Genomic DNA, 24,976 nt, shown 5'->3' with positions numbered 1-24,976 from the left:
GAATTGAAGTGAATAGATCTGAATATTAAGATTCATAGATTTAGCAGATGATTTGTTAATTGGAATAAAAAGGCCATTTACTAGCCATTTTAACAATAGATCAATCGGAACTCTATTTATTATTTAACTAGTAGTGCTTAAGGATTGAAATGAAGAATAATTGTATTATTGTTATGATATGATACTTTTCTGGAAAAGGACAGAAATGCGTGGAAATCGCAAAGCTTCCCTGTCCGTCTGCGGACGAAAGCCTGCCTCTGCGTGTGCTCTGCCCTGTTCGGTTTGGTCTGTAGGTCTTGGCATCTGAAAGGTGTACGGTTTGTAGCAAGACTTAACTGCCCTGTGGGAAGGACCTGTCAGAAAACGCGTGGAAACTTGGGTGCGGTGAGGTAAAAACCGAGGATGCAAATAAGATCGTTTGCAAATGAAAAAATTCCAGATTTTAACTTTTATCCAGCAAACTACAGAGGCATTAAATTCTGATTTTACTAATTCATGATCCTGATAGAGGTTTTTCATAAGGGGAAATTGCATACTCAAATGATGACTCAGATTGCATCTTGGCCTCCAGTTTTGTTTTAGGGAGCTGTTCTTTTTTTTTTTTTTTCCCATGCAGACGATATGATTAAAAAGCAAATATTTTAACATAACTTAGTGATCTGAGCTATTACTGAAATGTCCACAGTTTCACTCTTTTTTTTTTTTCTCCTAGATTAAAGAAAACTTTAAAAATCTATTTGCTTTGACATATGACACAATATTTAAGAACTGAAATCATCAATTAAATCACACATCAGAAACATTTCCCTTTGGTAAAAAATATAGTGCTAGACGATGTACACTTTGAAATTGTTGTTAATGTTTAAAATGCAATCTGAAGTGCATATGTTATTTAAAAAAAAACATAAATTACAAATTTTAAAAGTTTATGAAAAAAACTAGCAATCATTGCTTAGCAAAAGCATTTGCAGAGAAATGTGTATCTTTGGGTTTTGTGGAGATGCATACTTTTCTAGCATGAAAGCTGAATATGTTATTCTTTATTTTATTTTTTTCCTGGTTAAAACTGTGTAGATCTAAAGGAAAGAGGGTTCCTTCTGGGTACCTGTAATAAAGTACCAAACCCGATATGCACATGGAAGTAGCAAAAGCCTTTTGGATCGTCAGTGAAAATAGAAAAGGTGAACGTTGACGAGATTTCAGATATTTTTTTTCTGGGGACTGAGGGAAACCGAAGTTAAAAATAAAGTCCTCGTATGGTCAACATGTTGGAGGAAATTCAAAGACTCTCATAAAATAAACATATTTTAAGAAGTGTTTTGAATTTCACTGTGTAATTTCTGGCCAACAGAAATTACAGTTGTATCTTTGGAGGGACATTATGTCAGATCAATGGTCATTATGCAAAAAAAATAAACTGAAAACCTGATGCCTTAACCCGTTCGGCTATTAAAATGCAAGCACCTTTTCCTCTAGATTCACTACGAGAAAACTTTGCGCCACTGCGTTGCAATTGTAAAATGTTTGGGTTTGACGTTACAGGAGATACGTGAATTCTTCCTTGAAAAAACACAAGTACAAAGCACCGCACGCTTTGGCAAAGGAATCTCATCGGTAGTTATTAAAAAATACAACAGTTTATGTCCCGAAAAATAAAGGAAATTATCTGAAGCATGTGGATAAGCTAAACTCTCCCAGCCTGAAGCATGCTGCGAGTTGTTCCCAGGCTATATTTAACTGTAACCTTTGGGGTCTGAAAGTCTAAGGAGAATATCTGTTCTGCCAGGTAACGGCGATCGTGTGCGTCTGTGTATACGTACACACGTATCCGAACGTGCGCGCGTACGCCCTTGTTTCGCTGCAGCATTATTAAGAAAAGCCGTCCATACTTCACCATGTTGTTACATGTGTCTGTCTGCTGATTATAAAATGTGTTAAACAGTATTTAAAAAACAAAAAAATGCAGAGCTGCGCTTTGATTTATTCAGCGAACAAAACATATGCTCGCTGTTCTGTTCTATGTAATTCATATGATCAATAAAATTTTCTTTAAAAAGAGCAACTTTGGCATTTAGAAGGATTATGCTGCTGAAGAAAAAAAGGTTTCGCTCTTGCTGTACGTAGTCAACCTCAATGCTCTTGCGCCAAAATAAGTTTTTGGCTCACTAACGTCTATTTTTGTGTGTTTATTATTTCTAATCTTCAGGGTCGAAGCTGTACATTGCGGCTGTTATCCGCTGTGTCCCAAAGCCTTGGTGTACCCAGAGATATTTCCAGGTAGCTGCTTCGTTGCATATTCTTTTTGCTGAAACGTAATAACGCGATTCGTGCTAAAATACTAAGTTTGAGAATAAACTTGAGCAAAAGCAATTGTTTATTTGGCAAGCCAACATGTTAGTGTTAAGGAAAATTTTATGTGTTTTAATACATTAGACGAAGTTTATATTTGCCATCTGTTCTTTTAAGATAACACAAAAGCAAGTTTTGAAATAGCATTCTTCATTGTTAGCATACACAACCCGTAATGATAGATTTTTGTTAAAAGGTCAGTGATGCTGCAATGGTTTGCAGATTTTTTTTGATACACAGAAAAAAAAACCCGAGGCCTGAAAATCACACCAAATTATTTAAACAATTTAATAGTTAATAGTATGCAACTGCGGTACAGGATACAGACTAATGTAGTACCAGTTCTTTGAAAAATCTCATCACTAAATGTATCACATATGCATTGTGTTACATTAGAATAATGTATTTTAATCACCCAAAGGAGATGTCTAAACAGCACAACTACACAGTCTTATTTAGCATTAAACATCCTTGTGAGCTGAGGTAACCTTATAAAATCATGCTTAAATAATGTAAAACACGAGGCGGCACAGAGCAATATGCATTTTTAATTAGTAAAGTGACTAATATCGAGTGTGTGCTTTGAGGTTTTTGTTTCATTAAAAATGTATCTGTTTTTCCTGCAGCTGAATATCTGTATTCTACACCTGAACAGCTTTTTAAAAGGCTTCAGAATTTCTGCAAGAGACCAGATATTGTAAGGAAACATCTCTATAAGGTAGTTGTTCAGAATAGTTTTACATGATATAATGCCATATTGAAGTACAAAGGAAAAAAAAACCCTTAAAAAAACAACATTTAATTAACATACTAATGTTTAAAGGAAACATGCTAGGGAGGGATATTAGTCGTTACACTAACAAGGATTAATTAAACTAGATGCCAGTTGTATTAACCTAGGTCTTATGAAATACGTGCACTTAATGCATGCTACATGCTTTTTTTTAATTTATTGTTTTCTAAAATGACTGTCCTTTACATTTGGACCCAAGAGGCTTATAAAAATGAACCTGGATTAATGCAACTCATTAGTTTAAAAGGAAAATAAAAGAAAGATCCCACAATTATCCTAATGAGGATAAGCCTACCTTCCTATCCTAATTTAATCTTCAGTCCGCAAAAAATGCAGGTGACTGGTATCAGGTAAGATTTCTCTGCCTTTTGGAATTACTTGAATTATTTTCATAATTATGATTATTTTAACTCTTTGCTTTTTAAGGTATGTTGATTGTAAAAAAAGTTTATCGGAAGCATAATTTACTGGTATTTATCGTGTCCTGTTCTTTGCAGTTATTTATGTAGAGAAAGTACAGTTTCAGTGGCAGACCTTCCATTCAAGTTTTGAGCGAGTGTTCAATGCTAGACCGACTTTCACATTTTTAAGAGCTGTATTTCTACTGCTAGGAGTCACACTTTTTTTTTTTCTTAATTACGCGATTGTAGATGAAGCACTAAATTTTACATTATTCCAGTGAAGAGCTATTATTACACGACGCCGCTCTTAGAAAAATAACTGCTGTTTTCTGCATCCTGACGTGTAAACTTACAGCGTTTTATGACTTTTACAGTCCTGGCTATGCCGTGGGCAGGTTGGATACACATTACCCCTGCACGACAAAGGTGTTTCAGGTTGTAAAAACCCCTGAATTCAGCTGAAAGTCCTTAAAGGCTCGGGAGCGCGTGGAAATACTCCTCGTGTTACCCGTGCGATACGAACGCGGTCCTTTCAGCGTTCCCTGGCTGTCGCCGTCCAGGCGCTCTGTTAATGAGCGAGTCGAGTAATCTCCTCCTTAATTTGGAGGCTCATGCTGCCGGCAGACCTAACCTCATCTCTCCACCTTCCTCCCTCTGGGGACCAGAAAGCGTCGGGTCTCGCTGTGTGTCGTCTGCCTCTCCACCCCTTCCCGCACACATGTAGCAGGAGGAGCGAGGGTTTCGCCCACGCCTGACTTTTTTTTGTGACCTAAAAATAGGCGTTTACATAATGATACATCAAAGATGATGTTGTTTCTGGAGGAAACAGTTAAACTTCAAGAAAAAAAAAAAGGAGAGAACCAAAAATGCAATTTAACACCCAATTTCAAGCTCATTATCTTTCATTGTCTATTAACTTGGCAATGGTTCAGAAGGTAGCTCATAATAGTTTAAAATGCTGACTGAACACTTCCAGTGTTCAGCATTACTTCTTGAGTCAATAGTATCGTATAGTTATACATGGTGCCTTCAAAGGGAAACCGGTCCTTAAACGTTTACCTTGACATTTCCCAAGGCTTCAGGCTCAGCTAACAGTTGGGTTCGCGTGGATCTTCTCCCTGCGTGTGGATCCCCAGCTCCTAAACAGAGCCAAGGTACACTACAAATGGAAGTAGCGGTAGAGCAAGTACTGCTGTCAAATAGTATGGGTTTAAAACATGTGCACGAGCCCCATAAGCAAAATGCTGATTTGCTTGAAGGATTTTTTTTTAAAAAAAGGATTTGAAAAAAAAAAAAAAAATCCCTCGGGATGATTTGCAGGTAGAAGCTGAAGGTGTTTATCCTACCCCCTCGTAGACGTGCACCATTAACGGTGCGGCCCCGTTCAGATCTTCGAGCGTTCGGACTCAATGTCTGCAACAGGTAGCGATTGAGCTGAACGGGGGATCGTTTTAAAATGAGTAAAGCAGAGCCTAATCCAGAACCTGTGAGCACCAGAGAAAAAGATCCCTGTTGCCTTTAATAGGCTTTGGATCAGCTCGGAGAATACTGTTAGAGGTGTCTTTTTGTACCTACACCCACGTATGCCAAGTCTTCCTTCCGCAATGAAACTATCCGCAAAACCTCCTAGAAAACCGCTGACTTAGACAGGTGCTGTTAATGTCATTATAGTTGGAACGATGCTGCTTTTCAGGAAGCTGAAAAGAGTGAAATCGTGAAGGGTACGCAGCACTTCCACCGTATTTTCACTTTTTTCAGATCAGTGTAATGTTATATATACGATAGTGGAATAGAAAAGGGACTCCAGCACAGTAGTGCGTACTGACTAGCTACTTTTCTTTCAGAAACCTTCCTGACATGCTCCCTGCCCGAAGTTCGTAAAGTGTCTGTGAAATCTTGAAAGTAAATATGCTTTAAAAGCAAACAGTGCTTTTCTCTACTGGTTGGGGATTCTGCTTCATAGATCAGGAAGTAATCACCAACAGAACTACCTCGGGTTATCCTTTTACATATTGCTGGGGTTTTATTACCAAGGATATCCATAATAATTAGACAGCGGTCTAATTAAACAGGCAGTTTATTCCTTCAGTTGGCCTCAGTGCTTGTGCTTACAAAGTCGGGGCAAAAGGGAGATAAAGGGCAGCGGGGCAGTCCGGTTAGGGAGCCGGACGGAATGAATATCCCTCTGAAAATGCACAGACAGGACGTTAAACTGCAATAGCTTAACTCGACGGAGCAGATTCGTGCTGGCAGGCTTTTTAAAGTGTTCGTAATGTAAGCACCTATGAAAACCTTTCCAAATGATGTTTTACTTACCCTGTGTATTCCCACAGCACCCAAGGCTGGCTCATTTGCATTTCGACATTGCCTTCTACCAGTTATTAGCAGAAGATTGAGATGAGTGGAAAGCAAGCCTCATTTGTTATCAATTATTTGTTCTGTTCTAGTTTTACGGGATCAAACGTTGCTCTCTGGTTCTGGGTATTTGTGGTTGCCAGAGTAAGCGCCAGAATGAAGCAAGTAACAACAACGGGGCATCCGTTTCCGTCAGAGTACACCATAAGACCTGTCAGTGTTTGCAAGCTCCCTATGTAGTAGCTTTAAAATTTAAAAAAAAAAAATAAAAAAATAGGGCAAAGCATTTGTTTCTGCATTATTTTCTTTAAGTTTACCTTTCAGTTCCCTCACTTCAGTTTCTTAATTTAAAACAGCATGTATAAAGAGTATACAGTGGAAAGGGACAAGAAGAGTTGCCAAAAGCCAGGCATGGAAGGAGCTGACAACTTTAAATAATCTCTCCCAGCCCTCCCAGCTGAATGAGTGCTGGTTGACATGCTGTCAGCTTCAGTTCCTACAGTAAAATCCTACTCTCACTCATGCTTGTTTAACGGAGAAAAGAATTTGGCCCACTTTCTGACATTCATCTTCTCATTTCCATCACACTACAGAAGCTCACCTGCCTATGAAAAGACACATGGCGTGATTTTTTGTCTTTCTTACGCCACTGTAGAAGGAAGTCTGCTGAATTCAAAGGGATTAAACTACTGTAAAATCAAATTAAGATCCCAGTTAGACCGTAGACATCTGAATTGTTTCCAGTCTCAGGGTTTGGCTGTATAGGGCAGTTCTAACAGAACTTTCTTTTTTTCCTTCTCTTTTTGCTCTGATTTGAGATAAAGCAGTATCTTTGGTGTTTCAGGAAAACATGTCGAAGGGAAAACTGCTCCTGATCCAGCTTTAATATTTAGACATAGCTAGGAAATCAGCAGGAGGCATTCTCAGCCTAAGGATACGGGGCGCTGGACGCATGAGGATTCAGGGGAGCCTCACGCCGCGTGTCCCATTAGCCACCCTGTTGCAAGGAGCAGCAGTCGCTCGTAGTTCTTGTACAGGCCATGTAAGAGCCAGGGACGATGCCTCTGCCCTTATCCTCGCCCACTCCCCAACAAAACTCCACGAGAAATTCGTTTTTCCGCAAGGATGCTAACTGCTGCTCTGGACCAGCACGCCACGTGTTTAATACCGTGGTCTTGGTAGTGGTGAGCATCAGATGTTCAGGAGAAGGCTGACAAAGGTAGAAATGGGGTAGTAAAGGTCTTCCCTTGGTCTTTTGGAGTTAGAGATTGGTCCTAACCCTGGATTTGGACATTTTATCATCTTTCATTACCTTTTGGTATTAAGTATGGCCAGGCTGTACGTAAACCCCTGTTCTTGTCTTTCACGTCTTCCTATAGCAAAGCGGTTCACCTTACGTTTACAGACGGTGTTAAAAGCATTTCCTTCAGTGGGCTCAGGGTTTCCCCACCTTCGGTTGCATTGAGTGTCTTCTCGATCTGGAGTTGTTCGCCTGGAAGCAGGAGCTCCCCGTCCATCTTTTCTATATCATTCAGTATTTTATAAGCATCTGTCAAACAGTATCCCAGTCTTTTCAGTCTCTCCTCGTGAATGTTATTCCATGTTTATATTCTAATCTCTCATCATTCAAGCCATTTTGATGCTTGAGAGCTGTTTTTGTGCTGGTGTGATCATTGCTTTGCGGAGTATTCCAGGCCATGCCATTGGTTTATGTGATGTGTTGTACTCTGATAATTTTCAACCTGTTCCTTATGGAGCCAAACCTACTGTTTACTTTTTAATGGTGAATGTATATTGAGCAGATGTTTGCTTACAGTGTTCTCCAGATCTTTTGTCCTGAGCTGATAAAGTTAATTTAGAGCTTTATAGGGTATGCAAATAGTACAAGTATTGCCATCCATCCTGCTGGCTTTCTGTTCATCAGCAGAGCATGTTTGCAGAGAAAAAAGAAGGCATTGTACTGAATTTGTGCTTCTGCCTGGTTAGCAGTAGGTGCAGGTCAGAAGGAGGTTGGAAGCACAAGTGGGAAACTTGCGTTTGCCTCTTGAGATGCTCGGTTTCAGTGAGCATAATTTAAAATGGTTTCAGAGGTGCTCTAGAGCTGCTTCTCAGAGCCTGCACGGGAAGGTTATAGCAGCCTGGGAGCTCTGGAGTGCAGCGTGCTGTGTCCATGCTCTCCCATCTCTGTTTCAGTGCTTAGGCATGGGATCCTATGTAAAATGTATGTAACATAAGGATTTCTTATGTGAAAGGAAACTTCGGTTACTTATTTAGAACATAGAATCATCGGGTAATTAAGGAAGGTACCTCTGGAGGTGACCTGGTCAGCCTCTGCTCAAAGCAGGGCCAGCTGCAAACTAGGATCTAACTTCCAAGTCAGATTTCGTTGCTCAGGGTCACATCCAGGTTAGACTCAAGTCTTGACATTTTTCATTCCCATACGTGTGGCTGATACAGGTGAAATCCAGCTAGCTTAGGAGGTTTGCACAGGTGGGAAGATCTGCTGGACTGCGGGACACAATTTAAGCGTTTTGGGTCAGCCTTAGGTCTTCGAGCAGCACGTGGGTCTGGAAGCAGCTGTGGCAGAGTGAGCTCTGCTAGCTAACGTGGATCCTCACCGTGGAAGAAATGAGCTAGCAGGTAGGCTGTTGAAGTTGCCTGCTAGGTCATTCTGGGATCCAGCCCTACATTTATCGACGTAATATACATCTATGTAGACATATACATTAGTATACATATATATATACAGATGTATGTGGCCTGCACCTGAACTTCTCCCTTGCTCTTGGCTCTCTGAGGTGTCTGTCCAGGAGATTTCAGCTCTCTGAAAATGTTGTTCTATAGCTCGTAGCAGTTGGCTGCACCTGTAGAACAGGAAGAAAGCGTTCATTAAGAAAGCAGGTCTGTGCGCATCTTTCAGCACAAATACCAGGACTTTGAACTTTTTATTATAACGATATTAGATAGCTTCCCGTTTAGTTTTCGAAAGTCAGTGAAAACTGGCAGAGGAACCACAGCCCCTGCAAAATGGTAGATGGGGAAATGGGTCAAAGGAAATAGGACTTTAAAATAAAAGTCGCAAAAAAGCATGAAAATCTATTTTTTTCAGTAAAGTTTATTCAAATTACCTTCAGAAAGAAGGCCTGAAACTGTTTTCCTACTGTTGTGGTTGGTCAGTGTGTTCTGGACCATCCTGTGCAAGGTACTCACCAGCGTCTCTTGCGTAGACTCACATCCAACATTTGCTGGGCTTTGTTTAAAGGCGGAAGGAATGAGATGAGTTTTAAAAGGCCACTATAAGAAACTGCAGAACAGACCAGCTTGTTCAGGGCAATACTGTTACTCTGCTGAGGAATATTATATAGCTCTGATTTGGGCCTCACGGTGCACCCAAGTCATCTAAACCGGTGCTGTCTTTTGGTGGTGGTTTCCAAAGGTGCCTGGACTTCAAAAGTTGAGCTCCAAAAAGTAGTTACTACAAGCTGCTTTCCACCTTGATTCTTCCCCAATACGCACTTACAGAGGGAAGGAGCTGGGTCACAGAGTAAAGCTGACCCGCTACAGATCAGCTCTGTAAATTACTCTGCTGTCTTGCCTGCCAAATCTCAGGTTTTGTGCTGAATAATCGCCTCCAATTCTTAATTTTAAGGTAATCTTTTTAAAAGTGCGTAAAACGTGCGCCAAATCAGTACTGTCTGCTTGAACTGCAACTGTCCTGAAACAGCAGGTCTGAATGGATGAACAGTCCTTATTAAATTCTAAAGGTTAACTCTGAAGTGTAATGATGGCAGAGTAGATATTAATTGCTTCAGTTCTGATCTTAGGACACAAGAAACAAATAAGTTGATTACTTCATAAATATGCTGTACTGCTACTGACATCTTATTGCGCTGCCTGTTCTTCATGGACAGATCTTGCTTTATGTGAAACCTTTGCTTCTCTGGCTCTCTGTGTATTTAGGAACTGTTGACTGAATCACTATTCTTTGAAGAAACGGGTGCCCAGACCTTTGCAGAGTTATCACTCCCCCAAAAAAGCATTGAATTTATTCTCTCCAAGGTTACTCTAAAATAAAGCCCAGAAGCCAGACCGATGATGATCAAGCAGGAGAATTAGGCCCTCGCTCCTGCTGGTTCGTGGTTCTGCCGTGTCTGAGGGTGGGAGAGGCAGGTCGGTCCCCGTGGGTGTTCAGTCCTTGGCCGAGACCGCCAATAAAGCAGACGGACGTTTGACGGTGCTCATCCAGGAGCAAATAACGTGGGGCTGCCGACCAGCTTACCTGTCTTTAAAAAAAAAATGCAGAATTCACCCCGTTTCCAACTAAAGCCACGTAAGCGTTCTCTGACCAACCAACCGGCTTCCACCCCTCCTGAAATCCCGGGGGTTGCAGAGATTCATTTCGGCACAGAGCCGCGCTCCTTCCCGCGAGAGAGGAGAGGGAGAAGGAGCGAGGTCCCTTTTGTGTCCCAGCATCTAACGCGGCTTCGTGCGCTTTTCTCTTCTGCTTCCTCGTAGGGCGAGACGGCTGGGTTTTCTTGGGCAGCGCTCGGCGGTAAATTCAGGTCTCTGCTCGCAGCAGAACCGAGGGAAGATTTGTGACAGATGGGGCTAAGTCACAAACTTGCAGCCTCAGGCAGAATTGTGGAAGTTTCCAGAGTGTGCCCATATTTACCTGATCAGAGAGAAAAGAAAATCTGCAGAGGAAGCCGAGCCTGGCTGCTTGTCATAGCTGACACAGAGCCATCTGCCACAAACCTGTGGCGGCTTCAGATCTCCAATCCCTGCCACCACCCCAGCTCAAATTAAATACAGATTCTTAGAGACGTTATGATGGTTACACATGTCCTCGGCATCACATGCAGGAGACTGTTCAAAAAAAATATGTGGCCTGTTGTGTAACCGCACTCATGTATCCCATATGTGGTGCCACATTGAATTTCCGGTTGAATCTGTTTTTATCCTTTGTACTGGATGACATGGTGCCTGAATTCTTTCTTTTCGCCGACACGATGGCAGCCAAGCTGCAGCTTCAAACGCTCACACTTGGCTGAGTTTCTACCTAGGTTGCCAGGTTATCATTGGAGCCTTATTGTGTCCTCAAAGGGCCACAGGGCCTGAAAGGAGGATCCGAACGCTGCCGGACTAATTGGGCAGCCATCTCCGGGTTGTTTGGAGGCAAAGGGCTGCTTTAGCACTTTTTTTTTTTTTTTTTTTTTTTTTTCCCCTGCAAATTAATGACTCTCTGGCACGGGGGTTTTTAAGTGAAGGTATTAATAAGGGGTCTGGCAGGTAATCCCATGATTCGTGGAGTTACATTTGCATTTAATTAATCTTAAAGAAAGCTGAAAGATAAACAGCTGTAATTCAAACTAGCATGGGAAATATGCTACATGGTGCCATCTATCCGATAAAATGAAAGCCGAGACACTTGTTTTATTTCTCTCAAGGATGGAGAACAAACAGATAACAGTCAAAATACTTCCAATAAAAACCAGTAGTTTAAATGTAACGGCAGTTCATCAAGAATCTTTGCATCCAGTTACAAATACAGTCTTTTAAAGATAAATCACTTATGATTCCAGCAGTCAAGCTGCTATATTTGTTGATGTAAAATGTTTTGAAGATGTAGATTGTACAATAAATTTTTAATAAAGTGCCCACTGCAATTTTTAATTAGCATATCTCATTCATGTGTAAGTGTGTACATCTATCTGTATGTTTATCACTATGCATATCCTTGTGTCAGAGTCAATGAATGCAATTGTGTCTTTATCTGATGAAGTAGAATCTGTTTTGCAAGTGATAATAAAACGTTATGACAATTCCAAGATTTTCAACTCTGCTCTGGGAAGAAGCAAGAAGAGGACTCTCGGTAAGGCGTTACGATGTGAAGCCCGGTAAGACCTCTCTTTGCGGGCAGCTGTGGTTTCGCCTTCCCTCGTGTCAGGCAGGGTAGCTCCTCTCCCCATCCCCGCAGCACCTTTCCTTTGCCCGAGCTCCGTCCACGGCAGGTGAACGACGTCGGCAAGTCCTCCTCCACACACGCCACCAAGATGCCGAACCGTCCTTTTTCAGTGCGAGAGAGAGCGTGCGGTACCTCTCTTTAAAATTGCTCCATTAAGCAGTCAATCAAAAAACCCAACGGTAAGCGTTCGGCTATTTTCCTAGCACTGCAGAGTGGCAATTTTGCGGTAGTCCTCTGTCTTGTATGTTGGTTCCTCCTCATTTCTGCTCAACCAAAGCCCGGCTTGGCTCTAGGCGTTTAACGTGGTTGAGTAGAAGCGGTCTTCTCAAGAGAGCAGGCGTAGGTGTGGTAGTCGTGCTTGGCAGAGCCAAGTAACAGGACTGCCTCGCACTTCGTACCGGGGTGTATCATAATGTGTTTGCTAATGTTATCACACCTCGCACCGGCGAGAGCAAATCAGAAATTATTTTTTTGTCTTTACTGATGGGGAAACTGAGGCATGGTACAATTAAAGCGAATCGGCTCGAGTTTCACATTGAGTCATTCTCCAAACCGATAAAGAGGAAAGAGGGGATGCTGTTCATGTTGCGCTAGGGCTTGTGGTGAACAGACGCGATACACCAAAGCTCTGTGGTTTCGAGTCGAAGGCTCCTGGCTGCCCTCGGCACACACCCTGATGAGGCCCGCGGCCGAAGGAGGTCTCGCCCAGCTCCGCGGTGAGGTGGTACTCTGCCTTGCTTTACTTAGTGATGCTTTAACCATACCCCGCTCAGTCTGGTAGGCGAGGCTTCGTCTTGATGGAAAATTTTCCCTCCGAGTTACGAGCCCTCGCAAGTAACGTTTTCTAATAGAAATTCTGTGAGAACTTTAATTGCAGGGTAATAAATAGCAATGCTGCATTATCTTCCGATATTTCTTTGCCTTCTTAGCGAAGATACACAGCTGCTCTAGAGCCGGGATGGCAATGTCCTCACCGCATCTCCTAGGACCGTCAGGTCGGCCTCATGTCGGGGACCACCCCGTTTCGAGGTCCTCGGTCAGGAGGGTTTGGGTAGGACTTCCAGGTAGTCGGAGGTGATATTTCCCCCCGAGGCAGTCTTCCGCCCGCTGTAGACCGAAACAACCTGAGGAGTCGTGCCTCGCGGTTTCTGAAGATCAAACGAGACAGCCGCTCCGCGCCGCTTCATTGAAAGCCTTCACTTCAAAAGGTCAGAGAGACAAATTGGGATCTCGGTCCCGTTGTTCCTACACACATGAGTAAGCGGTGATTGCAGAGACCTAATCTTATGAGTAAAATGACAGAATTAGACCTTGACTTACTTTCATATTTATTGATGTTTCACCTGCATTGACACAGCAACTGCGAGCGCTTTGATACAAGTTTCGGCACGGAGTTGAAGCCGAACGGGTTTTCCCGACTCCTGCCAGACTCGCCAGGCAGCGCTCCGACCAGACAGCTCCTTGCCTTCTGCATCGATAGCAGGCCAGGCACCTAATCCTACAATCCTTTTGTCTTAGTGTTTGAGATCACAGGAAACACAGGTTTATTCCACATGAGAACTGTCTTTTCCCGTATAATAGAAAAGAAAATCCTAAAATAACTGGGGAATTCTGTAGCAAACCGTTTCCAGCATTCCTAGCCCCACTCCGGTCGTGCTGCAGGCACCGCGAGGAGCTGTGGTACAGCCCGGCTTCCATCCGTGTTTGCAGCGTCGAGACCTCTGACTTAGCTCAAAGCTGTTCTGAATTAGGAGGCTAGATTTTTCTAATTGCATTTTTAAAGACCGAGCCAGCAGTTCATTAGAAATCATGGAGCAAATTCTGCTTCTCTATTACACCAATATAAATCTTGAATGAATTTATATCAGGATAACTGGGAGGGTAGAACGTACCTCCCATCTTGTTCCTCAGATTATTAAAGTTAAAGGGCCTTGAAAATTAAATTCACCTTTCCCTGTTGAAGCTGTTTACTCTTTGTTTTTTTTATTCCAGTAAGGACAGTTGAAATGAATTAGCCGGTCTCATTTCTGTTCATAGTCACTTTTAAGTTTGGTTCTCATGTACTAGCCCAAGACTAGTTTGTGTGGAAAAGACCGGAGGGCACTTTCTTTCAAACAAATTGTTTTCATGGGAATAATTTCCTAGAGAATTATATTAAAACCTTTCCACGAATCCTTGATTTTGCAAAAAATATTTTCCTCTTGTATATCCTTGATTTGGGGAACTTTGCAATTCTTTATTTGCAGATATAAATGAGCACCTTAATGAAAGTCCTTGAGAATTTTACCCTCTAATAGGCTAACCTTATTTAACTGAAATACTTTTTAAATGATTCAGTCTGGTAAGCGAGGCTTCGTCTTGCAGGAAAATTTCGTCTCTGAGTTATGAACCCTTGCAAATCAGGTTTTATAATAGAAACACCGTCAGAACTTTAATTATAGGGTAATAAATAGCAATGCTGCATTATCTTCTGATATTTCTTTACATTCTTAAAAGAATATACACAGCTGTTGCTGGAAGCTGATAATCAAGCGCTATATAACTATATAAGCACCCACCCTCCGTGGGAGCAGCAGCAGCCAGCGCTTAATAACGGGGAGGAGGCAGCGGGATGGGACCGCGGGAGCGCAGGGCTGGAGCTGCTCGAAGCGCATCTGACGCGGTTTTTGGGGTGTTGGGGGGGGGGTGAGTGGGCCGTTGGCACTGAGCATCCCACCCGGGGAAAAGGTTTTTCCCATCCCGGCGAGGCCGAAAAGCTGGGGCAGGGATGGGAACCAGGGTTAAACGAGGCCAATGGCAGCTAAAGCTAAAAAATTTAAAAAAAAAAAATAAATAAATAAACAACACCCACAATAGTAATGCTAAAGGCGAGGAGGGCGCAGCGGACGCTCGGGAGCCGGGAGCGATGGCTGCGGGGGCGGCTCCGCGCTTCTCCGCGCTTCTCCGCGCATCCCTGCGCAGCGCTGCCAGCTCCCTCCGCGGAGCAGCAGCCTGCTCCCCGTCCGTCCCCCCCCCCCCCAAAAAAAAAAAAAGAAACCTTCCCTCGGGGGGAGGTGGGGAGGGGGGGGGGCTGCCCGCCACTTTTTATTCTCGCTGTTATCGGTAATAAAAATATTTTGTTATGTCGAAAATAAGATCCTTTTGTCGCATTTTGCAGCGGGGAAAAAGAAAGACGCGACCACCACCCCACCTTTCCGCGGGTGCGGAGCGGCTGCCGGGGGTGGGCAGCTTTCCCCCCCCCCCCCACCAAAGCCCTGCGCGCCTCCGGCTGCCCGGCTCCATCTCTCCTACGGTTTGGGTGTCCGCGTTCCGAAAAAAAAAAAAGAAAAAAAAAAACCAACCCCAAAAAAACCCCAAAACAACCCCAAAACCCCAAACAAACAAAAAATACCCCGAAAGAAAACAGAGCAAAGGAGTGCGGCGCTGGGGAGGAATGGGAGGGATGCATGCTAGGGGCTTAACCCTTAGAGCTTTGAAGGCAAAACAAGGAAATACATTGGAAAGGCATGTCTGTAAACAATGATAATTAGGCTTTTCAAAAATCATAACACTGATTAAAATCTCTGATTCATTATTTATTCATCACAGAACCTCTTACAGACCTGGGAATAGTGATTAAAACCTAAGTGCTTCTCAATTTTGCACAGCTAGAGAGGCGCCTAAAAAGGGGTTAAAATGGAAAGGAAAGAGGAAACCAAGCAAACAGAATTCTTCTTTTAAGAACCAATACTTTCTTCTTCCCTTCCTGGCAGGAATACTCCTATTCCCCCAAATTTTGGTATTATGAAAATGTTTCTCATACTAAGTACAAGTGTTAGACTGAATCCAGTTGGTACTAAAATTGCAAACACACTTTCACTCCTAGAAAAGCCAACAGAAAGGAACTTCTTTTAACTCCATAATAGCAGGTTACATGGTAAATGAACAACTGATGGTCAACTGGCCAATTATGGTATAAATATCCGTTGTTTACAGTGAGGTGTTAAATGAGCCTTTCGAGCACAAAGGATCAGACTGTCTAAGCTACAATTTGTGCTTCATCCCATTATGTCTCCCGAAAAAGGCCCGAGCCGTTGTAGGTAATGTGCGCGCAGAACATATTTCTTTCTGTTGATTTTAGTTTGCTTTAATTCAATACACACTCTTGTTTACTTTTTAAAATTTAAATAAATGTCAGCATTGTATAATTTCTATGTTAACAAAGCAGTGAGCAAAATCCCTTGTATGTTTATAAAATATTATTGTTTAATTCACATAGTTTAGGAATTCCAAATGTTGAGAATAGGAAGGAGGCCAAATACCATCTGTTTATAACTATGATGCATCATCATATGTGTACTTTAAAAAAGAAGAAGAAGAAAAAAAGCTTGGTCAATCATGCCACTGTTCTATCTGTTAGGAATATGGTGAGGATTTAAAATCGCTCTGTGCCATTTGCAGGAAATTTTAGTACGCTTTAATTCTGAGCAGGGATCTTACAGGAGTTGCTCACGTCTGTGTTCCTGTCGGAAGAACTGCATGAAACACTCACGTGCCCCAACTACTGTAGGCGCAAATTCAATCACTTTCTCCCAACCTCAATACCCCCCCCCCGACCCCCCACCTTCTAGAGACCAAGAAACAAAAACTGGAAGATTTTTTTTAAACCCCTTATAGGTGTTGGGGGGGGGTGTATGCATTTGGGGGTTCATTTTCAAATGATTCATACATTCACGTTCCTGGATTTTTAAGGACAGAAAAAAAGCATGGTGATTTTGTAGCCTGTCTTGCAAAACACAGGCTACAGACTATCGTTGAGCTGATTCTGCAAATGTTTTAAAAAAACCCCTCTCTGTCAAATGTTAGTAGTTTTAGGTCCAAGTTAAAATAGGTCCTCGTTAAAAATAATACATTCCATACTATTGAGTTGTACGTAACGTGCATTTTAAAGAGAAGGTAGTCTGCAGGCTTAAAAACAAAGAGAGTGTCTCAAAGTTAAGTAGATAAGAAGATTTTTTTTTCCAAACCCAAGTTAATTAGCTAGTACGTCAAGCCTCATAGATGTCTTCCTACCTTTCAAGGGCTGAAGAATCCCCAGTAAATGTACTTAAACTTCCTAGCAAGGGCCAGTGAGATGAATGCGGAGATTAGGGCGAGTATTACCGTGCCTTCTCAGTGCATCCCAGCTGCAGTTCATCCTACTATTGATAATGATGCTTGGAGTTACTGAGGTGGTTTCTGAAACTCACATATGGGGTCCTTTCCCCAAGGATGAGGAATAATAGCGGCACTCAGGTGGTACGGGGAGGGTAAGAACAGATTTGCAGTTATCTTTGCCTGGTGCGTGGTGACTTTTCGGTTGCGCCGATTTAATAAACGGAGAGGTACGCTCAGGACAAGGGCTGTAATTCTCTGACATAGCGGGAGTTTTTCAGTTTGTGTTAACAAACAGGGGGGAAAAAAAGAAAGCACAGGTGAAGGGAAAAATGGCTGGGCTTGCTGGAACCCAGCCCCGGCAGAACACTGGTGCAGTATGAAACGTTTTGTGGCCAAACTCTTAGCAATTTCTGTAATACCACAATTTAGCATACTATACGCTGCGTTGAAATGCCTGGGACTTTGTTTTTGAACTTCTTCCTTTCTACTATTACATTTAACTTGCAGCATCTTGAATTACTTAGCTACACCCAGATAGAAAGTTACAGCTTCTCTAGCTCTATGCACTGCACCAAACTGTTACTGCTAAAAACTGGACATCACATTGTGAAAGCCCTTTCCAGCCCTTTTCTGTATGTTTTCCATCATAACTCAGTCTCTATCTACCTCTCTCAGGTACCACTCTGAACTGGTTTACTATCTTGAAAGACTTTTTTTTTTTTCTTTTAATTAGAAAAAGGAAATACCTTACAGACCTTTCTAAAGTAATCTTTGTGGAGCTGGTTCCATCAACAGAGATAATTTGCTGCCGTGCGACGTGTTTGATCTGCTCGCGCTGATGCTACAGGAGTGAAAAGCAGGACAAAAGACACCTTCCGTCACTGCAGTTTGCAAAAATTCATAAATGTGAAATGTATACATTCCCAACTCAAAAAAAAAAAAAAAAAAGGTGTTCTGTGCCAGCTTCAGATAGCCAGGCATGCATTCCTGCATATTACTCCATATTTTCCATGGCTATGTGATCCTTGGTCTCCCAAGCTGAGATAGCAATCAAGGGGGCAGATTGTCCAATTATGATGTGCATACCTGTCCACGAGGAATTATATGGAACCCTCACAGTCATTTATCACTTCATTTTTACACGCTGGAGTAGTTTTATGAGATACACTGATAGAAGCAGTTTCGAAGGTTGCTAAATACCATGTTCATTGCATGCTTGGTTTCATGCAGTTCCTGGGCGCTGGAGAGCCGGTGCAGAGAGATGGGTATTTCAAATCTCACCCAAGCACAGGTATGAATTCTATCTAAAGAGCTGTGGTTGAGGTTAAGCCCCCCCCCCACAACGTAGTGGGCATATCTGCTCTACCCCTCGGACATCAAGGCGGGTAGTCACCGGTACCTGAACTGGGACCAGCAGCTTTCCATCCAGCATCTGCACGTCCCGCACTCGTGTCTGAGGGTGGCTGCGTTTGCTGCTGTCGGAACAGCAGACAAAATGCACACCAGGCGTAAGGCATGCGGTAATTCGCGGGGAAAATGTACTCCCCAGTGCATCACGCTAACTTCTAATACCCTTTTGGGGTCTGAACACCTTGTGTTCCCTCTCGCAGTGGTAGCTGAGGGCATTCATCATCTCACAAGCTCCCGGGCATTAACATTTAACCATCCTATAATTTGGTTTTTAAGTGAAAGCAGGGAGATTAATAAACTTAATCTAGCATTCACACAGATTTGAGGACAGCTGACCTCTGCCCTCTAGAGACCCAGGCTCATTTAAGAATCTGCATCTGAGAGAGCCCCTACAGTTGTAATGTCACAGCGAGTCCTGTCCCCCATGGGCTGCAGCACATCACCCTCTATGTCTGCGGCAGGAACAGTGGTGACAAGGAATTTGTTTCTTTTATTTATGTCTCCCGCCTCTAAAAGGGTCAGTGTTAGCAAACACAGCTCCCTCCTGCAAGATAGCAGGCTAGAGCAGCTCTCCTGGGGGGAACCACAGCAAAAGTAAAATCTTAATCAAAAAATACTCAATCTTCCAATTTGTTTGCATTTAGGAAAGAAAAAAAAATCCGACAACAACAACAAAAAAAGGAAGCTGGAATGTCACGTCTCTGTTTTGGGGCACAGGTTTGCAAGTTTTGGTATTATCCTACAAAAATCCCCAAATCAGCAAAGCCTTTCATGTTGAAGCGTTCAGCCAACGGAAACGGTGCCTCAAACTGCAAGGCATTATGTATGGATTTCTTTGCACATTTCACGTCGTACAATTCTTTGGAAAAATTTGGATAGGAGTAGTTTGTCAATGCTATTAATAGATATGTTTAATGCAGAAGTGGGCAATGTGATGAACAGCCTTGGCAGGAACCATATCCAGCCTGATTGTATTGTAATACTGTTTGATGCAGCAGTATGTTTGATCAGTTACAAGTGATGAGTATCATATCACATCAAACAATTTAATACAGTCTCATTGTATGGAATTATGGCTGCTGTCAATCAGCATGTGGCCTATTCCTTACAGATCTGTCTTTGGGAGCTGGAATACAATGGTAGCTACATATGCATTAATAAATAAAGTGCTGCTGAAATTCCATACAGACCTGTTGAGATTTTTCTTTCTCTTTCATGGCCTCTTTTTTTTTTTTTTTTTTTTTTTTAATTTTTTTTTTCCCCTGTCTCCTCTTTCAATGCTGCATGAAGATGGGCTCACCTGGTCAATAGGAGTGCCAAGGGTGGGGCCGCTGTGCTTTGAACACTGCTTGGAAACCATCTAGCAAAGGTATATGAGAGTTGTGAATTTTGTTTTTGCGAATAGCAGCCGGAGTATAAATCCACTGAACTTGTTTTCTGCTGAAGCTTCACAGAGTCTCTTTTCTTGGCTTCCTCAGGGGGAGGAGAGGCTACCTATTAAAAATGCATATGTTTTGTCTTACTGCTTGGCGCACCTCACTTGATAACCCCCTACTTTGATTTGGGGATGGCACTCTTTGAACTTAAAGTCTCTTCCTTAGGACTGATATATTCAAGGTGCTGGAGGGGAAGCCTATGTCAGATGAAAGATACGTATGTAAATACCAGTATAGAGGTGGGGTTTAAGGCATTACCCATTTTACTATCAGTTTCAGACATATGCTGCTCTGATGCTGGCTCGCCTTGCAAAGCTTGAAGTCCCTATCACAGCGTATGATTTTTAATGAAGTCATACTCTGCTGCCTACAAATATGGGGTCATGCTGCACTTGTACGGGAGCAGTGATTTCAGTAATGTTGCTTATTGTGGTCGAAGAGGGCAGAAGATTGCCTTTTTGCATTGTGTGGCTCTGGGGTTTTGGAGCCCGCACAGGCAAATTGATTACATTGCAGTAGGCCGCGCATTCAGAGAATAGAGGTGTCACGCTGAAAAGCCAAATTTCAGCAGCTGATTAATCAATGTAATGACTGTAAGTTTTTCCACCTTTTGCTACGGTCTCAGCCTGCAAATCTAAATAACGTCGGTGCTTGAAAGGGAAACCTCAGAAGAAATTTTTCTAGATACTAAAGGAAGTGGTTGTTGGCTTAAGAAATGACACGTTTCCTTCTACAGAGCCAATTATCCTAGGGGTTAAAATGAGGCATGGTTAGGGATAGGGACAGAAATAAGGATATCTGCATTTAAGCAATATTTCTAGCTGACTTTGAGGTGGTGCCTGAGTTTGAGCTCACCTCTAGTCTGGAGGGGTGCAGCCTGGCTTTCCATCACACGGATCTCCCAGCTTTCTGAAAACTGCATTGACCGATCACAATGAAGGACTTACTTAGAGCAATCGGGGCTGTGGAGCTAGTCTGGAGGAAGCTTAGCATTTATGTAACTCAAACAACCTGAACTCGGAGGCATCCTTATAAAGCAAATAAATAAAGACCCGGCTTGCTCCTGTAATATCATCCACCTGATAATTCCTGAGCACTGCTCAGCCAGGTATTTCCTCTGCCCTGTAATCCAAGCAAGAGAGACAAGACCCCATATGCTCCGTTTTCCATACGGGAATAGGTTGTCCTGTTACCCATGTAATTCTGGAATGTTAGGATTTTTGTGGACTATAAAATGGCCACAATTATACCCTGCTCTTGCAAATGCATCTGATTAATTCAGAAGCAAAGAGCTCCATGGTGTCTGATAGTCTGGGTCCTTTACGGTGCAAGGTAATGTAAAGATAGCAAGTATAAAATAATATTTGTAAGTCTCCTTAGAGCAAAATTATTTTTCTTCAGACCTGGCTTGTTACGTAGCTACTAATGATACTCCAGAATCACAGAGCACCCGAAGCGGAGCGTGTCCTACCCCGGTTTATCACATGTCCGGCATTAATTGGCAATGGCTCCGTCTGAGACCGTGATCCAGTCAAATCCTGCAGGCCACGCAAGTCTGGACAGTATTTAGATCAGAAAACTCATCCAAGCAAGAGGAGCATTGGTTTGCCACTAATCCACAGGAGAGCAGTATCTCCACAAGGTTATTTGTAGATTATAAGGCCAAGAAAGGACTATTTGGATCATCTGGTGTCACGTGTATAACACAAGCCATATGACTTCCCTCAATTAATTCCTGTTTGAACCAGAAAACCTCATCCTCTACCGGTCTAAAAATTACCAGCGTGCAGAAGCTACCACAACCTTTGATATTATTAGATATGGTGCTTTCGGAGATATTTTTTTCTCAAACAAGGAGCCAAAAGTGATGTTTATCTCCTGTGATTATTAGATACTTGTTGCTAGGGCAAGGATGTCAATCACGGCACCGAGACCGAGGTCCCCTAAATACCAGTGCCTTTCGCCTGGGTTTCCCTCATGGTCCCAACTCGATCTGGCATTCTTCCTTTTGCCCGTTTTCTGGAGCTGCTCTTGCAAAGGGCAGTTCTTCAGCAGTCACCGCAGTGATTTTGTGCACAGAGTAACGGTCTGTTGATAAATAGTGCTCCCTGCACTAATTTGGTGGGGTCCACCCAAGATAACCAGAAATGGCATTGCTAAAATGATAACCATACCTATAGTTAAAAGGCTTTGAATTGCTGTGCTTTTAAGGGGTCTAAAGGAAAAAATAAAATTAATGGCATTGGTGTAGGTTGTGAAACTTGCTGCTCACGGGGATGAAAGACACCATATGTGAGATATGTTGCTGATTTCTTATCTTCAGAAAAACTGTTCTTAAAGAGTACAGGGACAGAGTGATTTGTGCCTGCTCTAAGGGCAGCATTTCATGGGTTGGTAGCATGAAGCGCAGTTTAGAGAATGAGAGTGGATGCCATTCCCCCACTATACATGAACGTAATGAGCTCAGGGCTAGCGCTGTTGAACTAAAATGTCAGATTTTAATTATAAGGAGAAAGGCTCAAAAAAAAATCATGTAGAACATGAACACTGATTTTTGCAGGCATTCACCTTCGATTGTACGACGCATACATCTCCCTCTTCTAGCTGCACAGCCTATGAAATCTGTGAGAGGAGTATCGTTTCTTAAACAGGAAAGTATGCTTTCTAGCTAATGAGATCTCCACAGCTTCCCCGTCACGATAATAACGAAAAGCCTCACAAACGCAGTAAAATTCAGCCCCCCCCCCCCCTTTTCCTTTCTTGGATGGTGGAGGGAACACAATTATTAGTGGCTCTTCACCGTGGGGAGAGCGAGCCATGGGGCGACAGGACATCGCCCTCCTCCCTCCCAAGGGTGCCCGAGCATCCTGCGCCCAAGTGACCCGACCCCGTTGTGAAGCGAGGGACCCCCAGTCGCGGTCCCCCCCCGGCCCGAGGACCGTTCCACAGTGACGCAGCCACCCCGTGCGCGTAGGATGCTCGCGAGACGGCTCGCTTTGTGCAAACGGCGCACGACGCGCCGGTGCGTGTGCCGGCGACGTCCGACACGAGATCTTCAAGCACGTCACCGAGAGGATGATCGTAAAAGCCTTTTCCCATCGAAATGATTCTACGTGATTCTACGTCTCTCCCTTCCTACCCCGTCACCTTTGGTGCAGGATCCCCAACGAGTTAAAAGTATAAGAGCTGCTCAGAAAGAGGTCAGCTAATAAATGATATCTAAATCCTAGTCCCAGATTTTCTGTTTTAAACATGCTGCGCAACTAACACTGTGACACTTTGGCAATATGATGGAGAAAAAAAAAAAAACCTGTGCCAGCTGACTGATGAGCACCCATCTTTTTTAATTAATTGGGTTGAAAAATGTCTTGTGTCAGTTTGAATGTAGGGGCTCTTTCAGCTCTGTTTTTCTGGATGCGTATATAGATATATCTAACTGCAGATTTAAAAGCCCAGCATGAGGCCTCATAAATGGTAAAAATATGTATATACTAGAATTACACACACACACAGGCACATATTGGATAAATTGATACTTAAACATATATGTGTGTATATAATGTTCTGTTCTCTGTTCTGAGAGATATTTATAAATAGATTTTATATATATCTATCTATTTCTGTTATTCACAGCTCTATGTGTGTGTGCATTGTAAAATCCGGTTTTTTTTTCCTGGTATGCTTTTTAGTTTTTAGCAGAGTAATATATCTGATTTCTCTTTAAATTAAATGAATTTATTTGTCTGCCTTCCCTTAATGGAATCAGTTTTGATATACTCTTTGTTCATGCTGTTACAGGCTTCAGTCTAAGGGCTCTTTGTATTAACTTTTTTAAGTTACATTACAAAGAGGTTTTAAGATTTCCCAACAGGCTTTTATTTAACCAGGGCTTTTGATCTCAAACCTGCTGGGGCCTAGTGAAATCCTTACCAATTCTCCAGTAACTCCTCACTATTGGAATTTGAAAAGACCCACCTGAAGGATTTAACTCGCTGTATGGCTTCAGCCATCCTTTAGATGCTTCTATTCATGCAGACAGCGAGGGGGTCGAGGGCACCCTTTGTGATCCTCCAAGTAGCCTAAGGTGCCCTTTGCATAAGTTGTACTCCTGAGGAAATAAAAATCAGGAGGACACAAACCTATATACCTTATTTCCTGCTATCTTTACTTAAAGGAGGAGCACAGGGGGTCTGCTTAACATCCTTTGCTACCTAAATACCTTTTGGACATGGGAACTCAATAAAGGAACTTTCATTGCATCCATTACCCTACTGTGGTGCATAGCAAATTAGATTTAAAAGGGTACTTTTTCCCTTACAGCTATTTCTATCATTTTCTTTAAAATTTCAATTTAGTGTCTAGTGACAGAGTATTCTGTAACGTACATTAGAACTATATAACACCAATTATGCTAACTGTGAACGTTATTTCAAAAGAATTAGTTATATTAAGTTATAGACAAACCGTTGGGAAAAAAAGGTCAGGTTAGGAAAAAAAAGAGGCTATGTGATAATGTTTTAAAGGAGCAACATGAAGTGAATGCTCTTTTCATTTTTTAATCCTTTCATTTTGCATAACCCACACTGAAATTCACTACTCGCTTGGTCTTCATTATTTAGGCAGGGGGATGGCATGTCGCTGTGTTAGTTTACAGCTACAAATCGTGGTGTAAAACCTACAGCTGAGTCTTGTGGTTGTGGAGAAACATCATTTCCTCTGTTTTTGGGAAATGGGATCGCACAAATCCATGAAAAGTCTTTTGGCAGACACTGATGACCAGCACAAAAAAGGAGAAAATGCTGGCAGACCAAGCTTGAAAGAATATAATAACTAAGCACATTCTTGTCACAGTTTTGGTTGCCTATTTTCTCCCTCATTACTGTAACACACATGATATATCTATTACCTGCATTTCGTGTTAGTTTTCTCAGATTCTTTTTTTTTTTATTTCAGTCCAGTGTTAAAATAAACCCACTCCGAAGAATGCAACAGAATCTAAATGTACCTTCTTTTTTCATGACTCTTATTTCCATTTGTTTATTTGTTTTTGGTTTGTGGCTTGGAGGTTTCTTGAGTTTCAAGACGTTAGATGTTTGGGCTACTTACTTCTTTGTGTGCATTTGATCTGGAT

The 24,976-nt window shown here is 42.4% G+C and overlaps 1 protein-coding gene across 13 annotated transcripts in view; it reads left to right on the top strand.

Moving 5' to 3' along the window:
* Positions 1–11,571, top strand: part of GTDC1 (glycosyltransferase like domain containing 1) — a 186,860-nt gene extending 175,289 nt beyond the window's left edge. For 6 of the 13 annotated variants that reach the window (XM_041124130.1, XM_041124133.1, XM_041124129.1 and 3 more), the window contains 4 exons: positions 2,207–2,277; positions 2,976–3,067; positions 4,619–4,697; positions 10,414–11,571. In XM_041124130.1, coding sequence (XP_040980064.1) covers positions 2,207–2,277; positions 2,976–3,067; positions 4,619–4,697; positions 10,414–10,454 — 283 coding nt within the window. In that variant the 3' untranslated portion in view covers positions 10,455–11,571. Of the gene's footprint in view, positions 1,430–2,206; positions 2,278–2,975; positions 3,068–4,618; positions 4,698–9,722 lie in introns of those variants that run through there. The other 7 variants (XM_030016864.2, XM_030016853.2, XR_003923803.2 and 4 more) reach the window with 7 other exon arrangements.
* The last annotated feature ends 13,405 nt before the right edge of the window (positions 11,572–24,976 follow it).

This window comes from Aquila chrysaetos, chromosome 6 (genome assembly GCF_900496995.4).
Source record: "Aquila chrysaetos chrysaetos chromosome 6, bAquChr1.4, whole genome shotgun sequence".
Lineage (NCBI taxonomy): Eukaryota > Metazoa > Chordata > Aves > Accipitriformes > Accipitridae > Aquila > Aquila chrysaetos.
This window is presented reverse-complemented; position numbering and strand designations above follow the sequence as displayed.